This window comes from Pelodiscus sinensis, chromosome 6, assembly GCF_052426305.1.
Source record: "Pelodiscus sinensis isolate ZL-2025 chromosome 6, ASM5242630v1, whole genome shotgun sequence".
NCBI classification, from domain to species: domain Eukaryota; kingdom Metazoa; phylum Chordata; order Testudines; family Trionychidae; genus Pelodiscus; species Pelodiscus sinensis.
In genome coordinates, this window is record NC_143057.1 from 28,935,381 (window position 1) to 28,960,317 (window position 24,937).

The 24,937-nt window shown below is 44.1% G+C and overlaps 1 protein-coding gene across 2 annotated transcripts in view; it reads right to left on the minus strand.

Moving 5' to 3' along the window:
* Positions 1-8,451: 8,451 nt before the first annotated feature.
* Positions 8,452-24,937, minus strand: part of UHRF2 (ubiquitin like with PHD and ring finger domains 2) — a 145,002-nt gene continuing 128,516 nt past the window's right edge. For both annotated transcript variants that reach the window (XM_089779214.1, XM_075931614.2), the window contains 6 exons: positions 21,166-21,328; positions 20,524-20,661; positions 19,669-19,792; positions 19,031-19,194; positions 13,205-13,303; positions 8,452-9,553 (listed from right to left, as the gene is read on the minus strand). In XM_089779214.1, the coding sequence (XP_089635340.1) occupies positions 9,407-9,553; positions 13,205-13,303; positions 19,031-19,194; positions 19,669-19,792; positions 20,524-20,661; positions 21,166-21,328 (835 nt within the window). In that variant the 3' untranslated portion in view covers positions 8,452-9,406. The remainder of the gene's footprint in view (positions 9,554-13,204; positions 13,304-19,030; positions 19,195-19,668; positions 19,793-20,523; positions 20,662-21,165; positions 21,329-24,937) is intronic.

The following is a 24,937-nucleotide window of genomic DNA, read 5'->3' on the forward strand; positions in this document are numbered from 1 at the left end:
GGCCTCTGGGAGTGTCAAGTGATTTGTGGTCACTTATCTAGCCACAACATTCATGAATGGGGGGGGGGGGGCGCGCTAGGAAAATTTGAATATTTCCTGTGTGTTAGTGTGATTAGCAGACCTCAGCGCTGGCAGCACACCTGACCATGAGTTCCTAGGGTTGCAGACAAGCATCAGCATGGAGCACGAGGAGATCCTGGACATCATGGCTGTATGGGGAGAGGAATCTGTTCTTGTGGAGCTATGAACAGCAAAAGAAGTGCAGATATCTATACAAGATTGCAAAAGGCATGAAGGAGAAAGGATACACTAGGAATGCTCAGCAGAGTCCTGTGAAAATAAAGGAGCTGAGGCAGTTGAACCAAAAGACTAAGACAGACTGAGGATCATGGCCACAACCATGCCATCCCCAGGGGACAGAAGAGGACTAGTTTCCTGAGCCAGTAGGTGGATTCCTCCCAAGACACTTGGGTAGCAGCATGGAGGACAGCATAGTGGAAGGAGGAGAATGGTTAGCAATCAATCAGGACAACCAATATCACAGAGTCAAGAATTTTTTAATCTTAAGAGTATCCCCTTGCATGCCTGTCACCAAACCAAGTCAGCTGCTCCCCTAAGAACTGAAATGTACCTTCTGTATGATGGCTGCCTAAAAGCATTAACTGTGGCCTTGTACCTAATTAATCCCTATTGTCTTTTGTTTTATTTTAACAGGTTAGGGTTTATGCTGTACAACGTATCTCCTGTAAAGTCTGTACGTCACTTTTTGTTATAACGGGAACAGCAATAGCGTACATGTGGCCTTACTCCCTTTGCAGTACAGGCAGTCCCCGACTTACGTGGATCCGACTTACGTCGGATCCCTAGATACGAACTGGGTGAGGCAACTCCCGCACATGCGCAGCAGCATTCCCGGGGCTCGCTCACCTGGGTCCTAGGATCCTCCTCTTCCTCGGGCCGGCTCCAACTGGGGTCCCGCAGAGCTGCCAGGCAGAGGAAAAGTGCCTCCACACGCCCGCTGCCCCCCCTGCCAGCAACAGGCTGCCCCCTCCCCTGAGCAACAGGCTGCCGAACAGACAAAAGCAGCCTCTCTGCCCCTCCTCCCCTCTATACATGCCGGGCTCCCGGAGCGCAGCAGCGTCCCCGGGGCTCGCTCACCTGGGTCCTAGAATCCTCCTCCTCCTCCTCTTCGGCCGGCTCCAACTGGCCTCTGCCTGCAGCAGCTGGCCACAGGGACAGGGATCCCGCAGAGCTGCCAGGCAGAGGAAAAGTGCCTCCCCATGCCCGCTGCCCCCCCCCCCCCCCGCGGCCTCGCATCCTGCACGCCTCCCTCTCCCCGCCTGCCAGCAACAGGCTGCCCCCTCCCCTGAGCAACAGGCTGCCGAACAGCAGACAAAAGCAGCCTCTCCGCCCCTCCTCCCCCTATACATGCTGGGCTCCCTGGGCAAACAAAGACTACACCAAAACAAAGTGCTGGCCTCATTGTGTTAGCAAAAAAAGGACCCTCCTCCTAGAACCCTGGGTGGTGTGTGGAAATAAAGCTATTAGCTCAAAGCATGGTGCAGAGCTGTTTGGTATTTGATGAGTTACTCCTTTAGTCCTGAGTTTGTCACAGGGACAGAAATAGATGTGAAATCTTCTGAACAGGGGAACAGACAGCAAAACAAACAGAGGGGAGTTAACCTTTCCCTATGCTATCCAAAACTAAAAAAAAGTTTGGCTAGAGTTTCCCCTACAATATGTACCAGTTCCAACTTACATACAAATTCAACTTAAGAACAAACCTACAGTCCCTATCTTGTACGTAACCCGGGGACTGCCTGTACTCTAACTGAACGTCACATTATAATTTCACCTCAACAGGAAACAAGGAGAGTACCAATCTGAAAAGGACAGCTAAAAATAAGTTGATTGAAAATGTCTCATACTTGAGATCTGATAAAGTTAAGTTCATCTGCTCTTCTGAAATGTCTCCAGAGGTTCCCTAGTCAGTAGTACACTAGGATGTACTCTAAACTAATATAACCAGGGAAGCTGAACTAGATGCGATATCAACAGGCATAGGGATTATTCTTCTAACGGAAGCATCCAGAATCCTTATTTCTTAATCTTGCATCTGTCTTCAGAATTCAGGACTGCTGCTTTCTGTGTGCAGATGTTTACTTCTAGTTTAGTTGTTTGATGTACTTCAGCCACTCTATTTGTCAATGGATTGTTAGCTTTTCTAACCATTTGGGTGAATGATTTTTTTTTTTTTAAAGGTATCCCAGAAAAGTTATGCCATGTCCAAGGAATGCATCTGCTTTTTTGGAACAACTTCCAAAAAAGTAGATGCATTTTTACCCTGTCTGTAATCCTCATTGTATGAGGAAGAAGGGATATTCTGAAAGAGGAAGCTTTTCCAAAATTTGGGCCCATGTAGATCAGCCACACTTTAGAAAAGCCTCTTCTGAAAAAAGTGGAAAAAGATACACAAATTGCGGTTTGGAATTTGCATATCTTTTTTCAACTTTTCTTTGCAGTCTAGACATAGCCATAGCCATCATGTCTTGTTGCCATTAAGCTGAAAGTGAGCTTACTTCCTGGCTTAGGCCATCTGGGTATGGATCAATGGAAGAGCTAAACTCTTTACAACTGAATTTCCATTTTAGTGAGATGTCTACTTTTCAAAAAAAAATTGACAATGAAAGGTGCTCTCCAGAAATTGCACTATGAAAACATTTAGTTTTTAATACTAAAATAGTTAAAATGCTGTTTATAATTCTTGCCCCTCCTCCTGAATCAGAGCTCCTGGCATATCATAGTTTTGTATTCCATTATATAGTAGCCAATTGTAGAAAAAAATGGTGAAGTCATGCTAGGTACTGAGTAGAACAACCACCAGGTATACCTGTGCCAATTCTTCGGAACTAAGCTATGGAGACCATTATTCTCAATGGGTGAGGAACTATACTCTTTAGACAAGGCAAGAGAGCGAACAGCTTACACTAGTTTACAGGAAATGGCAATAGAGTAGGAAAATACCTAGGTATCCATATTTACAAACACTCACTTGATTTTAAGGATGCCTTGGTACCAACTGTACAAAGTTCAACAGGGACAGTGGTAGCTCAATACAGGGGATAAATTACAGCAATTGAACCTAAATTTATTATCATAGTGCCAATACACAGATGAGTTTATTCCTTTACAAATATTTCAATGCCATTTTAGTCTCTACATGACAAAAGGTTCTTACATTTTGAGGTCACTGTTGTATATCTTAGTGCTCAGGTTGCATATCTGCAATCATGAAATGTAAATCTTGTTTCCGTTGTGCTGCCAACTTGACCACAGTGCATACAGGCAATATTCTTACTGTTCATACTGAACTGTGAAACCATGATATTTAATAGAAGTTAATAGTGCTTAAATGAAATGCTGCAGAAGTATAGGCTTTGCAACTAAATGTATTCAGTAAAAGAAAACAGGAATTCTAAGTAATACATAATATAGATTAAAGTCTATATTCAGTGAGTTACTTACCTATACTTAACCCTCTTCACAAAAAACTGCACCATCCTATCCACCAAGAAGCAAATAATTCTTTATAATACTATAGTAGTAATGCAGGCAGTGAGGATCTGCTGGAACTTTATTTTAAAATCCCTTTAACACAAGTTTGGTTCTAAACGCCATACTTGCACTCTACAAAGTACTTAAAAGGTCTGCTTGAAGTAGTATAGTTTTGCTGCATTTAAATTCAGTGCATGATTTGTAAAATGAAAAGTCCCAAGGCTCCAGAGTACAAAGTTCAAATAGTAGCATTTGATCTCTGTAAGCAAACTGGATGAAATGTCTTTATAGCACTAAGAGTGACAGCAATAGATAGAGCACTGCATAGTGCATATATCAGCTATGCAGGCTCTCTCACCCAACTTTGCCACAGTACCTCACTCAGGCTCTGCTGTAGCCTGTTCTAATGAGCAAACCTGAATCAATGCAAATAAATACTTTATGTAACACTGCAGCTTTTGCAAGGTGCTGCCTCAAAACAAGAGGCCCAGCATGTCTGGAACACAGGATGGAGAAAAATACACCATCTGCTTATATTAGACAAGGTTTACTTAACAAATACTAAGCAACAGTTCTCTTGGACAGCTGTAATTTCACACTGGGGCAAATACTTTCCAGGGAATAATAGGACAGGTTTGTATAGAACAATAAAGCAAAAACTTTACAAGTGGTCATTGTAAGTGACACGGATAAGGGTGTGTGTGTGGGGTTTGTTTTTTTAACACTATTTCTGAGCCAAATTAAGTGGATCTGTAAAATGCCTGCTTTGGCTTTAGGAAAATGACTTTTCTTTCAGCTGATGTTTGCCTGGAGTGTTTGAAGAAAAGAAATGACTGAACAGAAAGAAATGATGTTCTCACCAGTCCAGTTGTATTAATTTCACACTTTCCAGCAAGAATAATAGAATTGGCTCTTACTAAAATTAAACAAGATTGTACATCCTTACTAACTACATTAATTAGTTAATGCTAAGTTTAATTGATTAAACAGGGTAGGCTGGAACTCCAGCTCCCACTGGTTAATCACCTGTTAAGGGGGAGGCTAACCAGTTAACCATTAACATTCTCAGTAGTTAAAGAAGAACTGTAGCTCAGACCTTGTCTGCTTCATGGAAAAGCCTTGATCACAGCCACTCGGGGAAAAAATCTAGACTATAGAGGGTAAAATAGAATAGTATCTTACAATTTTTTTTTAAAAGGGGTACTTTATAAAAAAAAAGCGAAGTACCCTTATTACCTACAGTTTTCAGACAATTTTTTTACTACTATTCCAACACATTTGTTTAAAACAACTTAATCATAGCTGGGCATAAAGAGAAAAATAAAATGCTGTAAAACTGAAAACAAAAATTCAGTTTTCTCCAAATTTAGGTTGTGCTGATGTATCCCCTGGACTTCTCTCGAGTACCCCTAAGGGTACTCGTACCACTGGTTGAGAAACACTGAACTAAAATATGGAGTGATTGTGCCCACTGCACACTTTTAATCAGGCATGAACCCCACAGCCATGGGACCAATGGATGTAACTGGTCTGAATCCTTATTGCAGACAAAGCTTAAGTTATTACTGGGAGTTGCCATTTTGCCATAACAGGGAGAAAAATGTTTCATTTCCATCCACTTCGGCTGCATTGTCTGGTTACTTCCTGCATGCAACAGTCCTCCACTTCTTTTCCACTAGTCACCATTTCACAGAAAACCAGGACCTTTTAAGCAGGTTAATACCATCCTTGGGTCCAACTATGAGCTGAGGCAAGTTAGTCCATCCCCAAACAGTGGCAATATATATCTCTGGATATGTCTCAGTTGCTAAACCCATTGTCTTTGTTTTTAGAAATGTCTATAGGCCTTATGATTCTGGCTTCCTGCCTCTACACAGTTCCTTTTCCCCTCCCCTCTTCCAACTAACAGCAGTGCACTGTACCTGCCATAAAAGGTGTGCAATTCTTTCACTTCGTAAATCTCATCAACTTCTGCAGAAGGACAGAATTATGGCTTCTCTAGCAGCTTTTCAGCAGTAGGTGGTGAAGCTGTAGAGAGCTGAAACAGAAATTCTGGACGTTGGCTTCACAGGCATACATGATAGCATCAGCCACAGAAAGTTGAGGGATCAGGGGAAAGGTTTATGGATGCCTGATTGAGATAGGTAAAGGAAATTGGAATACTGAATGCTGGGAAAACATAGGAAATATATGGAGAGTCCAGCTGATGGCAAAGAGGAAGAAACTTCTTTTTGTCAGAAAAAAGCAGTGACCTGCAAACGATGGGAAAATATCAGTTTCCTTGGTATTTGGGTTCTGTTAATTACTGATTGTCATTATGGATCCTTAATCTATAAAGATTCTTTTGAAAACAACTTACCCTGCTTTCTTAAAATGTTGCTCTTCCACATCAGGTGCCCATACACCGTCTTATGATGGGAGATTTACAGCCAACCGCATCTTTTCTGAATTGATTTACTAAAGCACATCCTCAGTATCCAAGATGTGTTAGTATCATGATTCTATTACTTTTGCAAGAATTGTATTGCAGTGTGGGGAGTTTGCAAAACACGTTTTATCTTTGATACATTAACACCTAATTGAATACATCTGTTGTAACAACCTACAGTCTGCGGGCTGGATCTGGCCTGCTGCTTCATTAAATCCAGCCTCTGGCAAGTCTCTGTGTTGCAGGCTGGAAGCCCCAAGCCTTCCCTGTTGTCTCTAGGTGCAGAGCAATCAGGAAGCTCAATGTGCTGTCCCCGTTCCCAGTTCCACAGCTTCCAGTGGTCACAAACTGCAGTCAATAGGAGCTATGGGGGCAGCACCGCCCAGAGCTGCCTGGGTCCTCCACTGACATGCCATACATGCTGACCAGTTCAGGAAGCACAGAGCCAGGGCAAACTCCACTGCACCACCAATTGGGAACCACCTGAGAGATGCTCAGCTGAATCCTGCACCCCAACTTTCTGCCTCAGCCATCTTCAGGAATAAAGGCATTGCTCAAGAGGGGTTTTTTTGCACAAGAAGGGGCAGTATAGACAACTCCTTCTGGCGCAAGAGCCTCTTCTGCAAAAATGGCAGCTCATTAAGTATGCAAACGAGACAGCAATATTCCATGCTTAGCCTCATTTGCATATTTTATACAAGAAGCTGCGAGTGTAGACTTAGTCAGTGGGTGCATCTACACTGCACAGTTCTTCTAGAAAACAATACTAGCATCCACAGCAATTGTGTTATTTCAAAAGAAAATTGAAACAGGTTTTTTTCTGATGTTGGTAAACCTCATTCCATGAGGAATAATGCCTCTTCTGAAAAAGCAATTTTGGAAGAAGGTGTGTGGCTGCTCCACTGCTGCTATGTCAAAATAGCTCCTCCCCAGGGCCTCCTGGGGCTCTAAATCGAATGTACCCTAATGTGTCCATATTAGAGGACCCTGCCTCAGACTAATTTTGAGGCTTCCCTGTAGTGTGGATGCTCTATTTTGAAATAAGCTATTCCAGAACATATCTGCAGTGTATACATACCCATATAAAACCTAACAGTTCGGATTGTTTCAAATTTAATCTCACTTCAGATTTGAAGTATTGTTCTCCTTATTCATCTTAATTTGAGGCACAACATGAACATTCAGGAAAAGCTTGAGGAACAATGGTAATATGCTACAATTAGAAAACCATACTATTGCTGAAGATCGTTCTTTTTCCATTGAAAAGTTTCTGGCTTTGAGATTTTATCTTAGAATAGTACATTATTATTAGTCTTGGAGTATCTTATGTTAATATGTTAGTGTGAGTCTCTGTTAGGACTGTCAACTGCGTGTTAATTGCTACTCATCATCAAACAAGTAAGGGGTTATCGTGAAAGGTACCATAAAAACTTTACAGAACCTAACTATTGTGTGGAAATAATGCAGAATGGAGCGTGTGCATCTTTCACATGTCAAGCTATTGTAGACTGCTTCACTACAGTGGGCATGCTGTGTATAATTAAGACATACTACAAATCAGTGTAGATTTTAACCAGAAGAATAGTCAGGTTACTGTTTTCAGATGAACCTACAGAAAGAAACTGTCAATATCAAAGGGACTTGGGCATCTAACTCTTAAGGTTGCTCTGAAAGCCTGAGTCTCAGTGTTCACAGCTCTGTTTGAAGGATGAGGTTAGAACCAATTTTATTCTATATTAAATATAGAAAACAATCAAAGGGAGAATAATTATCCTATTTCCTCTGATTTTTGTTCAGCAATAGAAGACGCTAACATTGGTGCCAGTACATTTTGCATTAGTAAACTTGCAGTGGAAATTGTCAATGAATGAAATTTTACTTTACATAGGAAGCTTTAACGGATTACGGGTCAAATACAATATTAGTTGCTTGCTAAATGGGTTAAAAATAATGCTGGTCCAAGCTTATCAGATACCTATTCCAAGGCCAATAATTAGAAGGAATAAAGTGATTTGTTTCTCCTCCAGTTTTCATAAGACAAACAACAGTTTCACATTTAGATCGTGCATGTGTGTCAGAACAGAAAACCGCTTTAAACCACTGAATTCATTGCTGCCAAGATATAAAAAGAAGATCTAATCAAAATAGGGTTTGGGTTTATTTTAAATCCTTGATTTGAAATGTATCTCTAAGGCAGAAACTCCCCAGTAACGCGAACCTTGGATTACATTGAGACCATTAGATATCTGTTAAAACCTAAAAACAATGGATTAAGCTCTTCTGTCCTTAATAAAAAAGTCTGTGGCCCAATATATTATTTGTCTTCAAAATTTGAAATGCAAGTTCATATAATACCTTATTTTATGTATAAAAAGCCCACTTGAAGAAAACATTTCTGCAAAAAAGTACTTTTTTGTTAATTATGACTTAAGCTACATGGGTGTTACAAAGCAACAAAAATTAGCAACTTTGTCTGAATCATAAAATATTTAATGTATATTTTGGGGGAATATACTGTATATAAAATTTCAGATCACAATATGAAGCGATTTGAACCCTCTCCAAGCTAGCACTGCCTTCAATGCTGTGTAAATGTATTGCCACTGATACAAGACCTACTAAAAGCATACAGTTTTAACTAATACAAAAGTGGCTTGTTTCAGATGAATTCTTTTTTACACAACTAGAGTGTCTTGAATACCCTCCTTAAGTGCAAAAAACACAGATCACTTTACACTAATGTAGCAACAATGCATTCATATTGTTCTCATTAGTCATTAGTAGTCAACTTGCATAAGATACAAGAAAAAGCACAATGAAGCTCACAAAAAATAGACTAAAAATCAGCCTGCAAAAAAAAAAAACCAAAAAAAAACCAAAACAAAACCAAAAAAACCCAGCATAATGGGGAAAAAAGAAAAAGGGATTATGCACACCACAGAATTTTTTGTTCTTTAATCAAGCTGGTTTAAGTGCTGCTTTTTTTTTCTTTTTTTCTCTTTTTTGTAAATCAAACTGTATGGACCAGGCACAACTAATATTCAGGAGGCAGTGTGTAGCTAAAACTTCACTTAACTGTTTTTAATTCCCACAAATTATTTTCCTCTGTCCTGAGGTAGTTACAAAAACTAAACAATATCAGCATCAGCTACAGCCGACCAGTCAGAGCTGAGGCTTTTGTTTTTCTTTTTAAAAACTAGTTGTCAACTGGACAAAACTACCTTTGATGGTGAAAGACAGCTGAAAATTTGAGTTCTCACTACACAAAAGAGATGGCTGTAGGGGGAAGAGAGCTAGCTGCTTCAGAATGTGATAATATGTTGAGTCCCATCAAGCTGGCTGGTCCACTGTTGAATTTCCCATGTTTATTCTCCTTTATTGTCTATAAAGTCACTGGGAGAAGTCAGGCAGGAGCTGAACATATCATCGTCCTTTGCTGTAACCAGGGAAGAACTGGTCAAGTAGTGTCTGCAGTATCTTGTTGGGAACCATGGTGTAGCCCTTCCCAAGGTCATGGCGGCAGGCAGGGCAGGTGAAGACTTCAGCTCGAAAGGAGCGCTGTAAACAGCTCTAAAACAGGCAAGGAAAAAAATTACAGCTTTTGCACTGTGCTGAAACTAGCTAAGCAACTACTAGAGAGCAAATGTAGTGCTCAGCATAGCTAGAACAGTTACTACGCTGTTACTAAGTCTTCTGCTACACATTTCTGCCTTTATACAGAGGACAACAACTTAAAGTACTCTGTTCTTGGCTACAGTAAAAGCCAGTGGGTCTGGCATGAATGAAAGCAGTGTCACCAAGAAAGGACTGCACTTCCCTCAGCCCTCCACCTCTCTGAGGGTAGAAGAGCTCCATCTGCAGAGTCTTTCTACATTCCTGCTAAACTTCTTAAACATCCCAGCCTTTCATTTCAAGCTATGACTTTGAATATGCAATTCTAGCTCGTATCTAATTTATCTAACTTAGGTTGCAAATCTTTTCCTCACTACAATGGCAACTAAGTAGCCATTTTCTTTTTTTTTTTAATGTTTTTAATTATTTAAATACTTAAAAAAAACTTTTTGTAAAGCTTACTAATTGTACATGAGACAAAAGAATCCAGGGCAAATATGTAATGGAGCAAGCACTAAACCACTTGCCAGCTGGGCGGGATCAAAGAGGGGTGGCTGCCCCTCTTCGTTAACTTACCGGCTGGAAAGGGGGCGGGGGGCAGAGGCACATGCATGCACACAAGGGTACATCCCTGGCTTGTCCCCTGCTCCAGGAGGGGGTGGAGGTGGGGGTGGGCCTGCTCTGCAGAGCTTGGTTTGGGTGGCTGGCATATGTGGCGCACCGTGAAACGCTGCACTGTTCCCTGCGGACTGTGTGCAGGTTTGGGGTGCCCCTTCCCCAACACCCTGCTGTGCCTGTCCAAGCTGGAGCCAAACCTGGGCAGCCCTTGGCTCTGCCTGCTCTAGCTTCAGAGCCGCTGCCTGCAGGCAAAGGGCTGAGCTGGGCAGCGAAGAGACTCAACTCCACCTCTCCCCACCACCCTCACCCCCCAGCTCTCCTCGCCCCAGCGCTACTCCCAGGAGGCTGCAAGTCTCAGGGATGTGGGCATAGGGATGTGGGGACAGTAAGTGGAGTGAAGGAGGATGCAGGGGCAGGATGGGAGGGGACAGGGGTTTACACTGATCGGCATGGGGCAATGCAGGGGATCATGGGGCTGAGGGGAGTGAGGCTGGAGCAGAGGGAAGATGTGAATTTTGCAGAAGCTGCACTTTACTTTACTCCCTACTTCTTTGCTCTCCCCCTCCCCCCCCTCCCCCCAACTAGCTATTCGGCTGCATTCTCACCTTTCATCATTTCTGGATTACTGCCCCAACCCCCTTCTGCTACCAAACTCTCTCTCCCACCCCCACTCCACACTCTCTCCTGCCACCGAACTCCCTCAGTCCTGCACACCACCTCCTGCATCCCCATCCCACTAGCTGGCAGTCCTGTCCTGCATATTGAGCCCCTCACTTTTGTTTACATCCCAGAGCCTAAGGTGCTCCACAAAAGCCACTAACTCTGGAACCCCAGAGTAAATCTGGCCTTTGGGAAGCCCTGAACCTCAGTCCTCCCTGTCTCTTCTCCACACCATGTGGGGGCTGAAGCAGAGAGCAGTGAGGTGTCTCAGTTGGGGGCCACATCAGTGAGGGCTGGGGGTTTTCGGAGGAGTTTGTTTGCTAAAATGCTTAACTGTTTAATCATTTAAATTAAACCGTTTTCCCCCGCTGCAGAACTAGCAAAATGGCTTCAGAAGTAATTATGCAATTAATGCTGAGTTTCCATGAGCAACAGGTAGTCTGCGGAAAGGTTTGGAGAGGGCAGGGCCACAAGAAAGGGGTGAGGTCTTGGGGAAAGGATGGGGGTAGATGCTGGCTTGCCATGACATTTAAAAAGTGATCTTGCATGTAAAAAGGTTGGAGACCACTGCACTAAACAAAAACCACATACAATCCATCTAATCTTTATGAAAGAACCCAATATTCAGTCCCCAAGAGGGGATATGTAGATTAATCATACACACTTCATTCCGGAGAATATCAAAAATTTACAAATAAAAATCCACTTCGCTTATCTGTTATCCCCAGATCTCATAGTTGCCTCTCTACTCCTTCCCTACATATGTGGGTAGAGTAGCTAGAGCAGAACCTCATGGACAGAACCAGCCTTTGGAAGCAGCAAGGACTTAACTAAGAGCAGCAGCAGGGACAAGGAGAATCTCATCCCCTGAACAGCAGTTATGTTAGCAAACTATTATTTTATAATTTGAACTTTGGACATTGTTTTCTTCCCTCATGGCCATTGTGTTGACACCTTTATTATCCTTGCGCTCTGGGATCCTCACCACTTATCCAGCTCTCTTCCCCCATCCACCTCCTCTTCCCCCCTCCCCTTACTTCTATTTAATCATCCTGCTGTGGTAGACCTGGCTTAATAGTAATAATATAAATAAAAACGAATGTAGCTTGGTCTTCTTATGTGTTTGTGCAACATCTAGAACAATAGAATCTATTTTTTTGCCCAGGACATCTTGGTGATCCATATAATAAATGATAATAAGTGACTTGTGTTATATGAGGTGCTAACACTTGCCTTAAAAATTAAACTTCTATGAGTAGATTTTGTATGTGGAAGATATAATGATCCAAGTACAGTTAAGTTGTTCCTCTTCTACAGAGCTAGTAAATCAATAATCTAAAATTACAATGCAATGGCAGAACTATTCTCAGGCATACACATCTCTGTAACCATGACCATATAGCTTATCACATAAAAACATATTGGAAGAGAAGATCTATACTACAAAGATAACTGACTGAAGCAGATATGACATGCACAATGCAGTGTGCGTATACACCCCCCTCCTCTCCCCACACACTTTCTCTCTCTCTCTCTCTCTCTCTCTCTATGTATATGCAAAGTCTTTACGGATTTTAACAGACTACCAAGCTCAACCCAGAGTAGTACAGAGATGGTACAGCTTCACTCTCTTTCCCAGGACTCTCTGGTTCGCCAGCATCCGTGGTCCAGCAGGATCACGGATATTGCTGGACCAGAAAGCCACTGGACCAGAGGGCTGGGTAGCCATGGCATTAGCCATGGCAGCCCTGGGACAGCAGAGCCATGGTGGCTCCAAAGCAGTGGATCCACAGCAGCTCCGGCAACCCAGGGGTAGCAAAGCTGTGGAAGTCATGGTGGCCATAAGGAGCAGAGCCTCAGCTACTGCAGCAGCCCTGAACTCCCCCACCCCTCGATGCCTCAAGCTTTGGCAGCACTGGAGCTAGGAAGCCGCAGCAGCCCTGGTGAGTGGAGACTTGGCAGCTCCAGAGCCATAGCAGTCCTGGCACCCCAGAGCTGGCAGTTTTGGTGTCTGAGCGCCACGGTAACCCAGCCGTGGCGATCATGGGACAGTGCCAGGGCAGTCCCTGGGCACTGGAGCTGTGGAAGCCCTAGAGTGAGTGGAACCTGAAGGTCACAGGGCAGCAGAGCTGCAGTGGTGGGGATTGGCCGGCGGAGCTGGTAGCCTGGGGGCAAAGGAATGCCTCTAGGTCTGCTGATGGGACTCCGGGAGAGCCCTAAGTCCCATCAGCAGAGGGATGGAATTGGCCTCCCTAGGTCTAGCAAATTCCCTCATTCAGGACCAGTCAGATTCTCAGGGTGCCAGACCAGGGAGGTCCAACTTGTACTTACTTTACAGACATTATGGAGGCACTCTGTTGTCACTGGCTGGTACACTAGCTCCTGGCAGCAGACACACATAAAGGATTGTTCCAGTTTCTTCAGAAAATTCTAGTGTAAGGCAAAGGAAAGAAAAAATGGATGAGAACATTCTACTAAGGGGACATCCATCAACCTGGCAAACTCCTAGGAATAATACCTTTGTGCAGATTGTCTAAAATTACCATAGCTAATGCAGTTTTTAACAAGGGCAAATCAATTGCCTTATTAATGTAGTAATCACATCTACTTAAAATGCTCTGCATAAGTCAGAAAGAAGCGTGTGGATTTGCAGAAGGGCCTGGTTCCTTTCAAGTAGAACACCAGTGCTCGCCTGACATCCAGAGCATGAATACACCTTTGCTCTTTGTTTGCGTGAGGCTTGGGATAAAAGACAGGTTAGAAAAATGTCCTGATCAAGATGGAATGCTGGATGAGGCTGAAGTGAAACCTTATCCTTGAAGAAGCAGATGTAGGGAGGCTAAAGCACAGAGCTCTGACATCCCTGTAGCAAAATAATCACCACCAAGACGACCACCTTAAATCAAAGCAGCAAAAGAATACATATGGCAAGTGACTTGAATGGCAAACCAATGAGCCTTGCACCAAGATCTGGTTTAGATCCCACTGCATATTGGGGGGGGGGGGGGGGGGCGCCTCGGATTTGAGGGAAAAGTCTTTCTAGACCCTTCAAAAACTGAGATGTGATGTTGTGGGAAAAGACAGAGCGACCTTGAATTGGTAGATGAAATGCAGAAATGGTGGCTAGTTGGACCCTCACTGAGGCCTTAGATGGAGAAGATAGTCACAGAAGCCTCAGACAGGATTATGTATCTTTGCTGAGCCCATGAGGAGAAACACAAGTGTATTGGGAGTTCTCTGCTTTCAAGGAGTACCCTCTGAATTTTGTCTGAACCGGCCAGCTCCTGGACGTTCAGCCAATGGGGAAACCACACAGTAAGGTGAAGTTGCCAGAAGTCCAGGTGCAGCAGGTGCTCATGGGCCTTGGATAAGAAGTCAGGACAAAGGGGCTACGGGACACTAGGGTCATGAGCAGCTGAACCAGTGCTGGCAGGGCCAGGCTGGCACAATAAAAATCACAGTTGTCTTGTCCCGTTTGATTTTCTGTAGGACTTTTCTGATGAGGGGAAACGGTGGGAAGGTGTAGAGAAGGCTTTCTGACCATGCGAACAGAAAGGGATCCAGCATGGAGACTGAACTGGTAGCAGAAATTGCTATTTCTTGAATTCTCCCTTATTGCAAAGAGATCCACTGGGGAGAACCCCATCCTGTGGAGGGGAGAGCAGGCGATGTCAGGGTGAAAAGTCCGCTCATGGTAAGAATTCTCTGCTGAGATGGTCCGAGACAGTGTTCCACACTGCAGGAAGGTGACACAGCCCCAGAACAATGTTGTGGAGATTGCAGAATTGCCAAAGGCGCATTGCTTCTTTGCACCTCCCTGTCTGTTGATGCAGTACACTGTGGCTGTATTGTCAGTAAGGAACCGGACCATCTTGCCTGAGAAGTGAGTAAGAAACACTATGTACACATTTCTGACCACCCTGAGCTCTTTTATATTTATATGGAGGGTCATAATTTCTGTAGCCTCTTCTTGGATCCATAGAGTATCCACGTGGACACCCTACCCATGATTGAAAGCATCGGCCATGAATTCTGTCGAATGTGGCTGCTGATGAAATATAACGGATATAACATATTCTCTCATGATCCACCACGAGTATTCGCAGGAAGTGATCCAGCAATCTTTGAGTGCTTGTTCACGTCGATTCCAATCAGGTGTATGCATATCGCATACATGAGCATTTGGAAATTTTCCCCCAGTAGCTCCCGTTGGGTCAGCTATGAAGAACTGTAGTGGCGCACCACTGTGTTAGTGCATATATATCTCAGCTGAACCTACCCCTCCCTCAGTTCCTTCTTAACATTCGTGATGGCATTGGAACCTCCTGCTTGTCTTGCCTAGGCAAGCTCCTGGTCCCTAGTGAATAAGCGAATAGTGATTTCAACTTGTCTTCTACCTTCGAGTTGAGCAGTTTTAAGACGTAGTGGGCAAGTGCCCAAGGACAGTTAGCCCCTCCAGTGTGCTGGGGCATGCCTAACACTCTCGGCTTGAAGACGTGTTCCATGTGCAAGTGGCTTATGCATGACAGTGGAGGTGCTGATAGCCCTTCCCCTGTACCCAGACCTCCTAACTCAACATCAGGGGCATCTCAGACACCCAGACCTGCACTCACTCCATCTCATGGCATGGAAGCTGGATGGTTCAATCCATTAGAGCTTCGATGCAGGCCTAGGTGCAGTAGATTTTATTGGGAAGCAGGAAGCCTTCCACCACGGCAGCGTTCTTGGCCAAGTGGAGGAGGTTTTTTACCTGGCGTGCAGAACAGAATCTCTCCCCAAGAAGGGCACCCATCCCAGTGGTATTGGATTACCTTTACAAACATTTACATTACGAACAAAGGGCCTAGCACACTCCTTGGTCAAGGTTCACCTAGCAGCTGTGTCTGCTTTTCTCCCGGGGTGCTCCCGCCATTCCCTGTTCAGTCATCCGATGGTAACCTGGGTTTAGGAAAGGCTTAAACAGGTAGTATCCATATTCTTATTTATCTGTATCCACTTGGGATGTTAACTTGGTGCTCAATAAACGTATGGGACCCCCCTCTGAACTAATGGCTGAGTGTTTGTTGCTTCATCTTTCTCTGAAGATGGGCTTTCTGGTCGCTATCACCTCGGTGAGGAGGGTGTCTGAGCTTCGAGGTCTTTCCTCGGAACCCATTGTGGTTTTCCACAAGGACAACGTGCAGTTCAGGCTGCACCCAACCACCTTACTAAAGGTGGTCTTCCAGTTCCACCTGGGTCAAGATCTCTTTCTCCCAGTTTTCTATCCAAAACTGCATTCTAGCACTAGGCAAAGGGTGCTGCCCATGCTAGACGTGAGAAGGGCCCTAGCTTTCTATAATAATTGTCCAAAGCGATTCAGGAAATCCATGCAACTGTTTGTGGCCATAGCAGAATTGATATAAGGGGATTTGGTCTCCACACAGAGTATATCATCCTGGATAGTGGTGCATACGCATTTGTTATGATCTGGCAGGGGTTATACATCCTACCCGTCACAGGCCACTTGACTACAGCACATGGCTCGTTGACTGCATTTGTGGAACAAGGTCCCCTTTAGGAGATCTGTAGGGCAGCCACTTGGTCCTCTATATGTATGTTCATGGCCCACTACCCCATCGATAGGCATTCCAGGGAGGATGCAACTGTTGGTAGGGCAGTGATCCAATCTGTGATTCTGAACTCCAGCCCCACCTCCACGGGGCAGCAGTTGGGGAGTCACCTGATTGGAATTGACGTGAACAAGCACTCGAAGAAAAGACAGTTGCCTGTTCCTGTAACTGGTGTTCTTCAAGATGTGTTATTCACGTCCATTCCAATACCCACCCTCCTTTCTCACTGACAGAGTAACCAGCAAGAAGGAACCAAGGGAAGGGTAGGGTTGGCAGTGGTATATATGCGCTAATATAGCGGCGCCACTCTAGGGATCTCCATAGCTGACTCTATGGGAGATGCTAAGGGCAAAGTTTCTGATAACTGTGCACGCGATGCACATACACCTGACTGGAATAGGCATGAACAACACATCTAGAAGAACACAAGTTATGAGAACAGGCAACTGCCTTTTCCAGTGAGTGCCTCACTGGAGCATACACAGATGCTAGCTACAGCTTGAGGGGTCTCATCTTAAGCCTGGTGAGGGGCACAATGTACATGTAGGCTGCCATGCGCCCAAGAATCCACAGATTCACTCACACGAGAGTTGTTGGTGGGTGAGCGCGTGGTTTTAAGAGGGTCGACAGGACTTCAAAATTCTTTTGGAGGGGCAACACACTGGCCACGGTGGAATCCCAAGATAGTGCGAATGAACTCAATCCTTCGGGTCTTTACTAACAATGATTTCTTTTAGTTTGCCAGGTGACCAAGGTGGCAGCACATGTCCAATATGAGTGCTACATCATGCTGGACCTTGAGCCTCATTAGTTCCTTGATGAGCCAGTCGTCTAGGTAAGGATACACCTGCACACCTTGGCACCTCAGATATGCTACAATGACAAACAGAATCAGTGAAGCCGTTGGGGGCCCATCAGCAGGCTTAAGGGCAGGATAGTAAATTGGTAGTGGTTCTGACCTACCTTGAATCATAGGAAGTACCTGTGTTCCTCAGGCTGGGGATAATGGAGGCTAGGGAGACCATGCAGAACTTGAAGAGGACCAGATACTTGTTTAGGCTACACAAGTCCAGTATTGGATGAATGCCCTCTTTGGCCTTGCGAACCAAAAAATATTGGGAGTAGAAACCCTGGTCCTTGAGACCAGACATTACTCTTTCCACGCTCCCATTTGGAGCAACTGAGTCAGCTCCTGTTCAAGGAGATACTCATGGGAAGGGTCCCTGAAGAGGGAAAGGGAAGGTGAATGGGAGGGCTGGGTGGAGGAGAGCTGGAGTCTGTAGCCATGCTGAAATGTGGCTAAAAACCCAGTGGTCTGAATAATGTCTCTCCATGCTGGAAGGAAAGCGTGGAATCTGGAGGAAAACAAACAGGGAGGATTTAATGAGTCTGGTATGCTGTGGTTGGGTGCATCCTCAAAAGGTATGCTTGTCCTCTGGTTGACTAGCAGCTCCATCCCAGGAACATACAGGCCCGGGTTCTTACAAGGTAGTACAGCAGTCCCAAAGCCAGTGTAATTTGGTGTCTGTTTGTTCTGCAAACAGGACACCTGTGTTAAAGGGGAAGTCCTGGATGGAGTTCTGGGCATCCTGTGAAAGGCCCGAGAGGAGGAGCCAAGCCACCTGCTGCATCGAGATGGCCAATGCCATGGATTGAGTCACCAAGTCTGACACAACCAAAGCCGTCTGCAGAGCCACCATATGTTGGAACTGAAAGTTTTATTCTTTTTATATTTGTATTTTAGGTTTAGTAATATAGTAATGTAGTTTAATAATGTAATATTAAATTAAGCTCTTTTAGTTAAATGTTTATTTGTCCCTACTAAAATTAGTGAATTTAGTAAATGGGCCTAAGTAAAAAGATAGTGTTAATGAGATTAAAGGGATGTTGAAGGCTGAGGCCTTAATTGCTTGATTTACAATGCCTCTTTGCTTTGCAAATGCAGATGTTGTGCCGCATAACCTTGAGAGCCCTTGTAACATTGCTTATGTGTGTGAAAAGGGCATGAATGTGTCAAGATATGGTGCAAAAGTTATTGCTCAGAACCAGATGGCCGAAAGAGGAGGTTGAGTGTGGGCGAAGACCAGACTACCTGGCGTCAAAGATGCTACCCATAATAAGGAGTGATTGGATTATTGGCAGATTGATGGACCTTGAAGCGAGCTGACACCCCCAAAAAAACAACTAATTACAGGATGAGCCTTCAGGAGATGTTCCTAGCAGTTCTCTCCCATTTCCTCTTTGACTTAGAATACAAAAATTATTTTGTTGTCAATTATTTTAGTGGCACTATCTTCATCTTTCTTTTTATGTATTATTTCTCATGCCAGCATCACGACACAGGACATATATTCACAATGTAGAAGATGATAGAGCAAATGTATTACTATTACGGTTTTTTCCAAAATCATAAATAAATCTTTTTAAAAAATTAGCATTGGTGTGTTTCAAGAATGAGAAACAAGATTATACAACTTCTCTTTCAAATGATGTAGGCTAACATGCTGGTTCGTGTGAAAATGTAGAAAATAAGCAAGCTGCAACATACTGGTCCTTCCTTAAGCGAAGCAAGCACTTCATCCCATAGTTTCTGGTTCATACAGTCTTCTCTAATCAACCACTGCTGTTGCTGAGTTAGTTGGAAAGCCTCTCCTTTCCCTCCATCTCCCATTCTCATGGCTTTGGGTGTGATTTTAGGCTCTTCTATACCTACTGAAAAATATCAGCACACACAGTGAACAGAGTGTTAGTTTGAACTGTTGGAAGGGAACACAATAAAGTACTTCACGAGTCTTAAATAAGCAACTCATTTGTGAACTAAACTGTAATACATTCTTCCTATTGTTGGGCTTTATTCTGGGCTGCATCACAAAGCTGCACATAAATGACTGTCCATTTTTTCCTTCTGAAGAAATAGAAAACATGTTAGGAAAGTAGGGGGAAATGATGCAGTATTTTCTTTTCCCCTGAAGTTTTATCCTTTCCAGCACTGAACACAATCTTATGTGAACAAACTTATCTTTTACAATTAGTTGAACACTTGCTTTACCAAGATTTTTCCTTGTTTTTTCATTCTGATCCCAAATGACTTCCCGTTTTTTTGAACAGTTTTCATATTATTGAATGTAAATATGTACAACTTGACAGAACTCGATCTTAAAAAAAAAAAAAAAAAAAAAGACATACCATTATCAATTGACCTTTTCTGGTTTCCATTGCTCTGTCTGGTTGGCTCCTGTTTCACGGTTTGCTTTTTAACCTTATCTTTTTTCTCTTTACTAGCCATGGCTTCCAGATAACCTTCTGGATACTAAACAGAAAAACAGATTTATTTTTTTAAAGTTAACACAAAACTTGTTGGAATTCAGGGATGTCCATTTCCAAAGAAAACTTCCACCACTAAACCTACGCATTGAAATAAATTCAAAGGACTCACATAAGCAAAAAAATGAAGTTACATATGTAACATCTATTTTTAATGAACTGTAATTCAGTCATAAAGAACTGATGAAGCTTGATGTACGAAGGACCATTTCAGTGGAAGATATCCATGGCCTTCAAAACGCCACAAACCATAGAGTTAAAGCTGAAGATGCTGACTTTGTGGTAATATAATCCATCCAAGGAAAAGGCTGGCCTGTTGAGAAAGGCAATACTGCCTTCAATCTTTCCAGGTCCAAAATAGGGAGTTGGCAAGCTACTTGGAAAGGAAGGGCAGGGACGGAAAGGGGAAAACTTATGTGAAAGGAGTTTTCAATTGCCCAAAGTTTCTGCAATCCTCAGAGACTGGCTTCTCTGTAAGTGAGCTCCACACTCACCGGGTACACACAGAGAAAAACAACAGACAGGTACATCTTTGTTTTCAAAGTTATCAAGAGAGTAACAATGGAACAATTCATATGACTACTATTCAAAGTGAATAAGGGTTGTCTTGTTGGGGTCTCAAATAGTCACAAATATATAAAAGCAAGGTAATTTAATGATTAGATACAACTTATTTGAACAAAACATTAAAACATATTTGTGAATTTAGATTCTAACCTGTACATTCAGACCCAATTTCTTTGATCGTTCTATTCCTTCTGAGGTCCAAGGTGCAGGTTCAACATCATCTCTTCTCAGAAGGTAACGCCAAACTAAGAATCCACATTTTCCAATTTCTGGCCAATATTTCACCACCTAAATCACAGAAGTTTTAGTACTAGTTTATGTATTTTCTCTAACAGCGTATAAAGTTGTGTCATATTAGGCCCTTAAATCACATCCAACAAATCTTGCCATAAGTCTCACTTCACTGGATTTTCATTATTTTGCTATAAACCAAGGGTGGGGAACCTTTTTTGGGTCAGGGGCCACTGACCCACAGAAAAATCAGTTGGGGGCTGCACACAAGTCAGAAGCAAAAATACCCAAACCCCCTCCCTAACATGGCCCCTGACTGAGAAAGCAGACACACGCTCCCCACAATACCAGAGTCTAAGGGGGACTATTTTCTATTATTATTACTTTGAATACTTTCATATCAAATGGTCTTCATAGAACTACTTAAGACACAATCTTTACTAAGACACCATGATCACTTTCTTCCAATGTGGTAATAAAGGCCATGATATGAAACACTTAGAATCTAATCTGTATTTTACTCTTAAAATGCAACAAGGTATAAAGCAGAAGACTGTGTACCTTATAAATGCCATCATATCTATTGCCTTCCTCAGGGGCGTATTTGCTGATTCTTCGTCCTTTGGAACTGCGCACCACTCGAACTGGTTTACCAGCTCTCCAGTTCTTAGACTCTGCTCCATTTTTATCATCCAATGGTGCATCACAGTTTAGGGCCAGTGCCCTAAAACATATCCAAAAGTCCTCATATAAGATAACGAATCATAAAATATACACTTTCAACATGTATATGACTTGGTCACACTATTTGCTTTGCCACATTATGCCTTCACCAACTAATAGAAGGGTAACAAAACAAACTTATTCCTTTGAAGGTATGCAAAAAGCTGAACATTTTTCATATTTTAGAATAATTATTTCTCAATAATGTATAAGGATTTATAATTTCTAAATGACCAGCATCAGCTAAAGCTAAACTTATATCTCAATATTCTTCTTTCCACATCATTTCAGGTTATCAGGGTTTTTTTAATATAGCATCTTTACAAAAACAAGATAGGAACTAGTATTGTTGCCAACCCTCCCCACCACACACACCTGAAGATATAAAACCTGCCAAAAGTTGCATCAGGAAAAGGTATTCAATAACCGTTCAACGAATGTCAATAGCTAAAGCATTGCTTTTCTTGGTCTGTGAATCTGCTAAACAATCGGTATTATGTGACCAATAACAATTTTAAGAATAGGCCAATGACCATCCACCAGGTTTCAAAAGCTCATACTCAAGAGCAGGAATGTCTGTATTGTACCACATCCCTAAATTAGTTGACTCAGGCCCTGAAACTTCCTCTCATGGACTTTTTTTCAGTGGCTACCCAATAAATAATGCTTTGAAAATTTTTCATTATTTCGGGGTAAAAACCTACAGAAAATGAACCAGTTTTCTGGTAAGGAATTCATCACTGTCTGAACTCTAAGGAATTTCACTAAGGGTATGTCTACACTTGCAGCCTATTTTGGAATAGGGCTGCAAATGTAGGCATTTGGAATTGCAAATCAAGCCTGGAATTTAAATATCCCGTGCTTGATTTGCATCTTCTTGGCCGGGCGCCATTTTTTAAATTTACAAGGCCAGAATAACTGCCCGCGTCTACATGCGGCAATGAAACGGGCGTTCGAAATAAAGCCCTATTTTGAACTACCTGTTAAACCTCATTGTGGAGGGGTTGGGGGTAATGGCTGCATCTAAATGCATTGCTGTATAGTGGGAAAGTGATGCATCAGCAAAAAGCAGAAGTGATTTTTATTAAAATCTCAGGTTAATAGGCTTTTCTTTCTTCAGTACAAAAAGAAATGTTTCTGGATGTACTGCATAAATGACAGCGATCCTGAACATTTTGGTGGAGCTATGAGAAGGCTAACATGAAAAAAAATGCAGTTAAAGAACAAGTGAAAGCGTTTAATGCAGTGGTCCCCAACATGGTGCCCGAGGGCACCATGGCACCCGCCGGGACATTTATGTGCACCTGACAAACAATCTAGGCCGGCACATGTGTGGGCGGGCCCCCGCCCCCAGGGCGCACGGGCGGCCCCCACCCCGGAGCGCGTGGCAGCCCCAAAAGGTTGGGGACCACTGGTTTAATGCAGTAGCTCAGGAGAGCTGTAATAGATTTGTTTTCCTGCCTGAGAATGACAATCAACGGATAGCCAGGGCATTGATGCACTGCATCAGAGATGTCATCAGAAATTTCTTTGTTATTATGCTATAATGTTTGGGGAAAGCATCATCACATTGTCAGTAATTCTATGTAAATAAGGTAGAGTTTATAAATTGTAAGGAATTTTCTGAGTAAAACAAACAAACAAAACAAACAAACAAGAGCACTTTTGAAGCACTTATTACAATCACTTCATCTGATAATAGGGAACCCCCCTATCCTCCTCCTCCCAAAAAAGCAACTACAGCTCTGAGGGACCACTTGAAGATAGCAGTAGCAGGGGAACACAAACACAAAAATACTACAGCAGAGTCTTGATTTTCCGACCTTCACTTATCCGACATTGCGTTTTATCTGACAGGTGCCGCCTGTCATGTGACGGCAAGGGGCTCCAGGGACACTTCATACCACAAGGCCTTGCTTTTCCTTTTTCCAGGGTTGGGCAGGAGCTCTGGTTGGCAGGTCTGTGGGGGCTCCCCTCAGCCCGGCACACAGTGCGGGCTTGGAAACCTTACCGCCCCACCCCACGCCTGGGGCAGCTCACACCCACGCTGCGGGCTCTCCTGGCGCTCAGGTATGCTGGGCCCGTGCCCTGCTCGGGCCCCAATCCTGGCCGTTCTGCCGCACTAGCGGCCCCGCTTTTAGAAGCAGGCCTGGACCTGCTTCCCCCTCACAAAACTTTGCGGGCGGGGGAGGGAGTTGCCCCCCTGTGGAGTGAGCCTGGCTCCCAGCCAAAGCAGGGAGTCCAGGCCGAGGCAGGAAGGGAAGAGGGCTGGATGGTTGGCGAAGGGAGGGGCCGCCACCAGGCTGAGGAGAGGCAGGAGCGCCAGGGCATTGGATACATCCAGGCGGCCCGGGGGAGGAGGGAGAAGAGGAAGGGGGAGGACACGGCCCCTCACGAGGACGCAGCATCCGGAATCTGCCGGGGAGGGGCCAGCACGTGTGCCAACTGCCCCGAAACAAAGAGCGTAGCCCGCCTGGGAGGCCCCCTCCCCCCAGCCGCTGCTACCATTGCTGCTCTGCTCCTGACCCTCTGCCAGAGCGCGCCGAGCTCCTGCCCCGCCATGAGCCAGCGTCGTCCCTATTATTCGACATTTCCAGTTATCCGACCATCCTCCAGCCCTAAGTCAGATAACTGAGACTTTACTGTACATAAAAAACAGTAAAGCTAAAAAACCGAAGATGCAAATACTAAGAAATGATTGTATTAAGGCTGCCTACCCAAAACTCCTCTAGCACGGTCAACCAAGCCGGATCCTATCCCTATCATAGAGCTGGAAGAGACCTCAGGAGGTCATCAAGTCCAGGCCCCTGCCCAAGGCAGGACCAATCCCAACTAAATCAACCCAGCCAGGGCTTTGTCAAACCACCTATATTTCTGAACCGCCCTAACCTTAGTTTTTGTTGCCCCCTTTCACATCCCTCAGTATTCTATTAAGGCTGTTCCTTCCCTTCTTCACTGTTTGGGCACCAGCATGTGGAGCACAGAGTATAGCAGTCTCCCATCTGTTTTGATGCACTGCATTATAGGCACAAATTTCCAGATTTCCCAAGGGATGCTTGATCCCCCCTGTTCTTAGGTCCCACTTTCCCCATTCCTAATACCCCACTTCTTCCTGACCCTGCTCAGTCCTTCCTCTGAGGATCCCCATATTCAACTAGGGAAGGCATGCTCTAAAGGGCAGGTTATGTTTCTCCCCTCTCCTACCACAGGGCTACCATGCTGTTCTCACCCTATGGTACCTGTACCAGTGGAGGGAGGAGGGGGGGTTGTCCTCCCACCATGTCTACTCCTTCCCCATGCACATTCTGCCACTCTCCCTGGCAGGATCCAAGACAGGGAGAAGGAAGCTGCTTTTAACACTGGCCCCATCTAGCCACTGCTCTGAAGCCCATCAGCTGCCTGAGAGTCTGGCTAGGGAGAAAACAGCTTCTGCTCCAAACCTGGGCTTAGATGCCAAGGACTCCAGCATCCAAGCCAGGGCAGGGACCAGACGCTGCCTCCTCCCACCCATGCTCTTTCATGCAGCTGCTGGGGAAGGCTACAGAACAGCATCTCAGCAACTGAACCTGGGCTTGGTCCCACGCCTTCCCTCCCAGACATGCACCGCCCA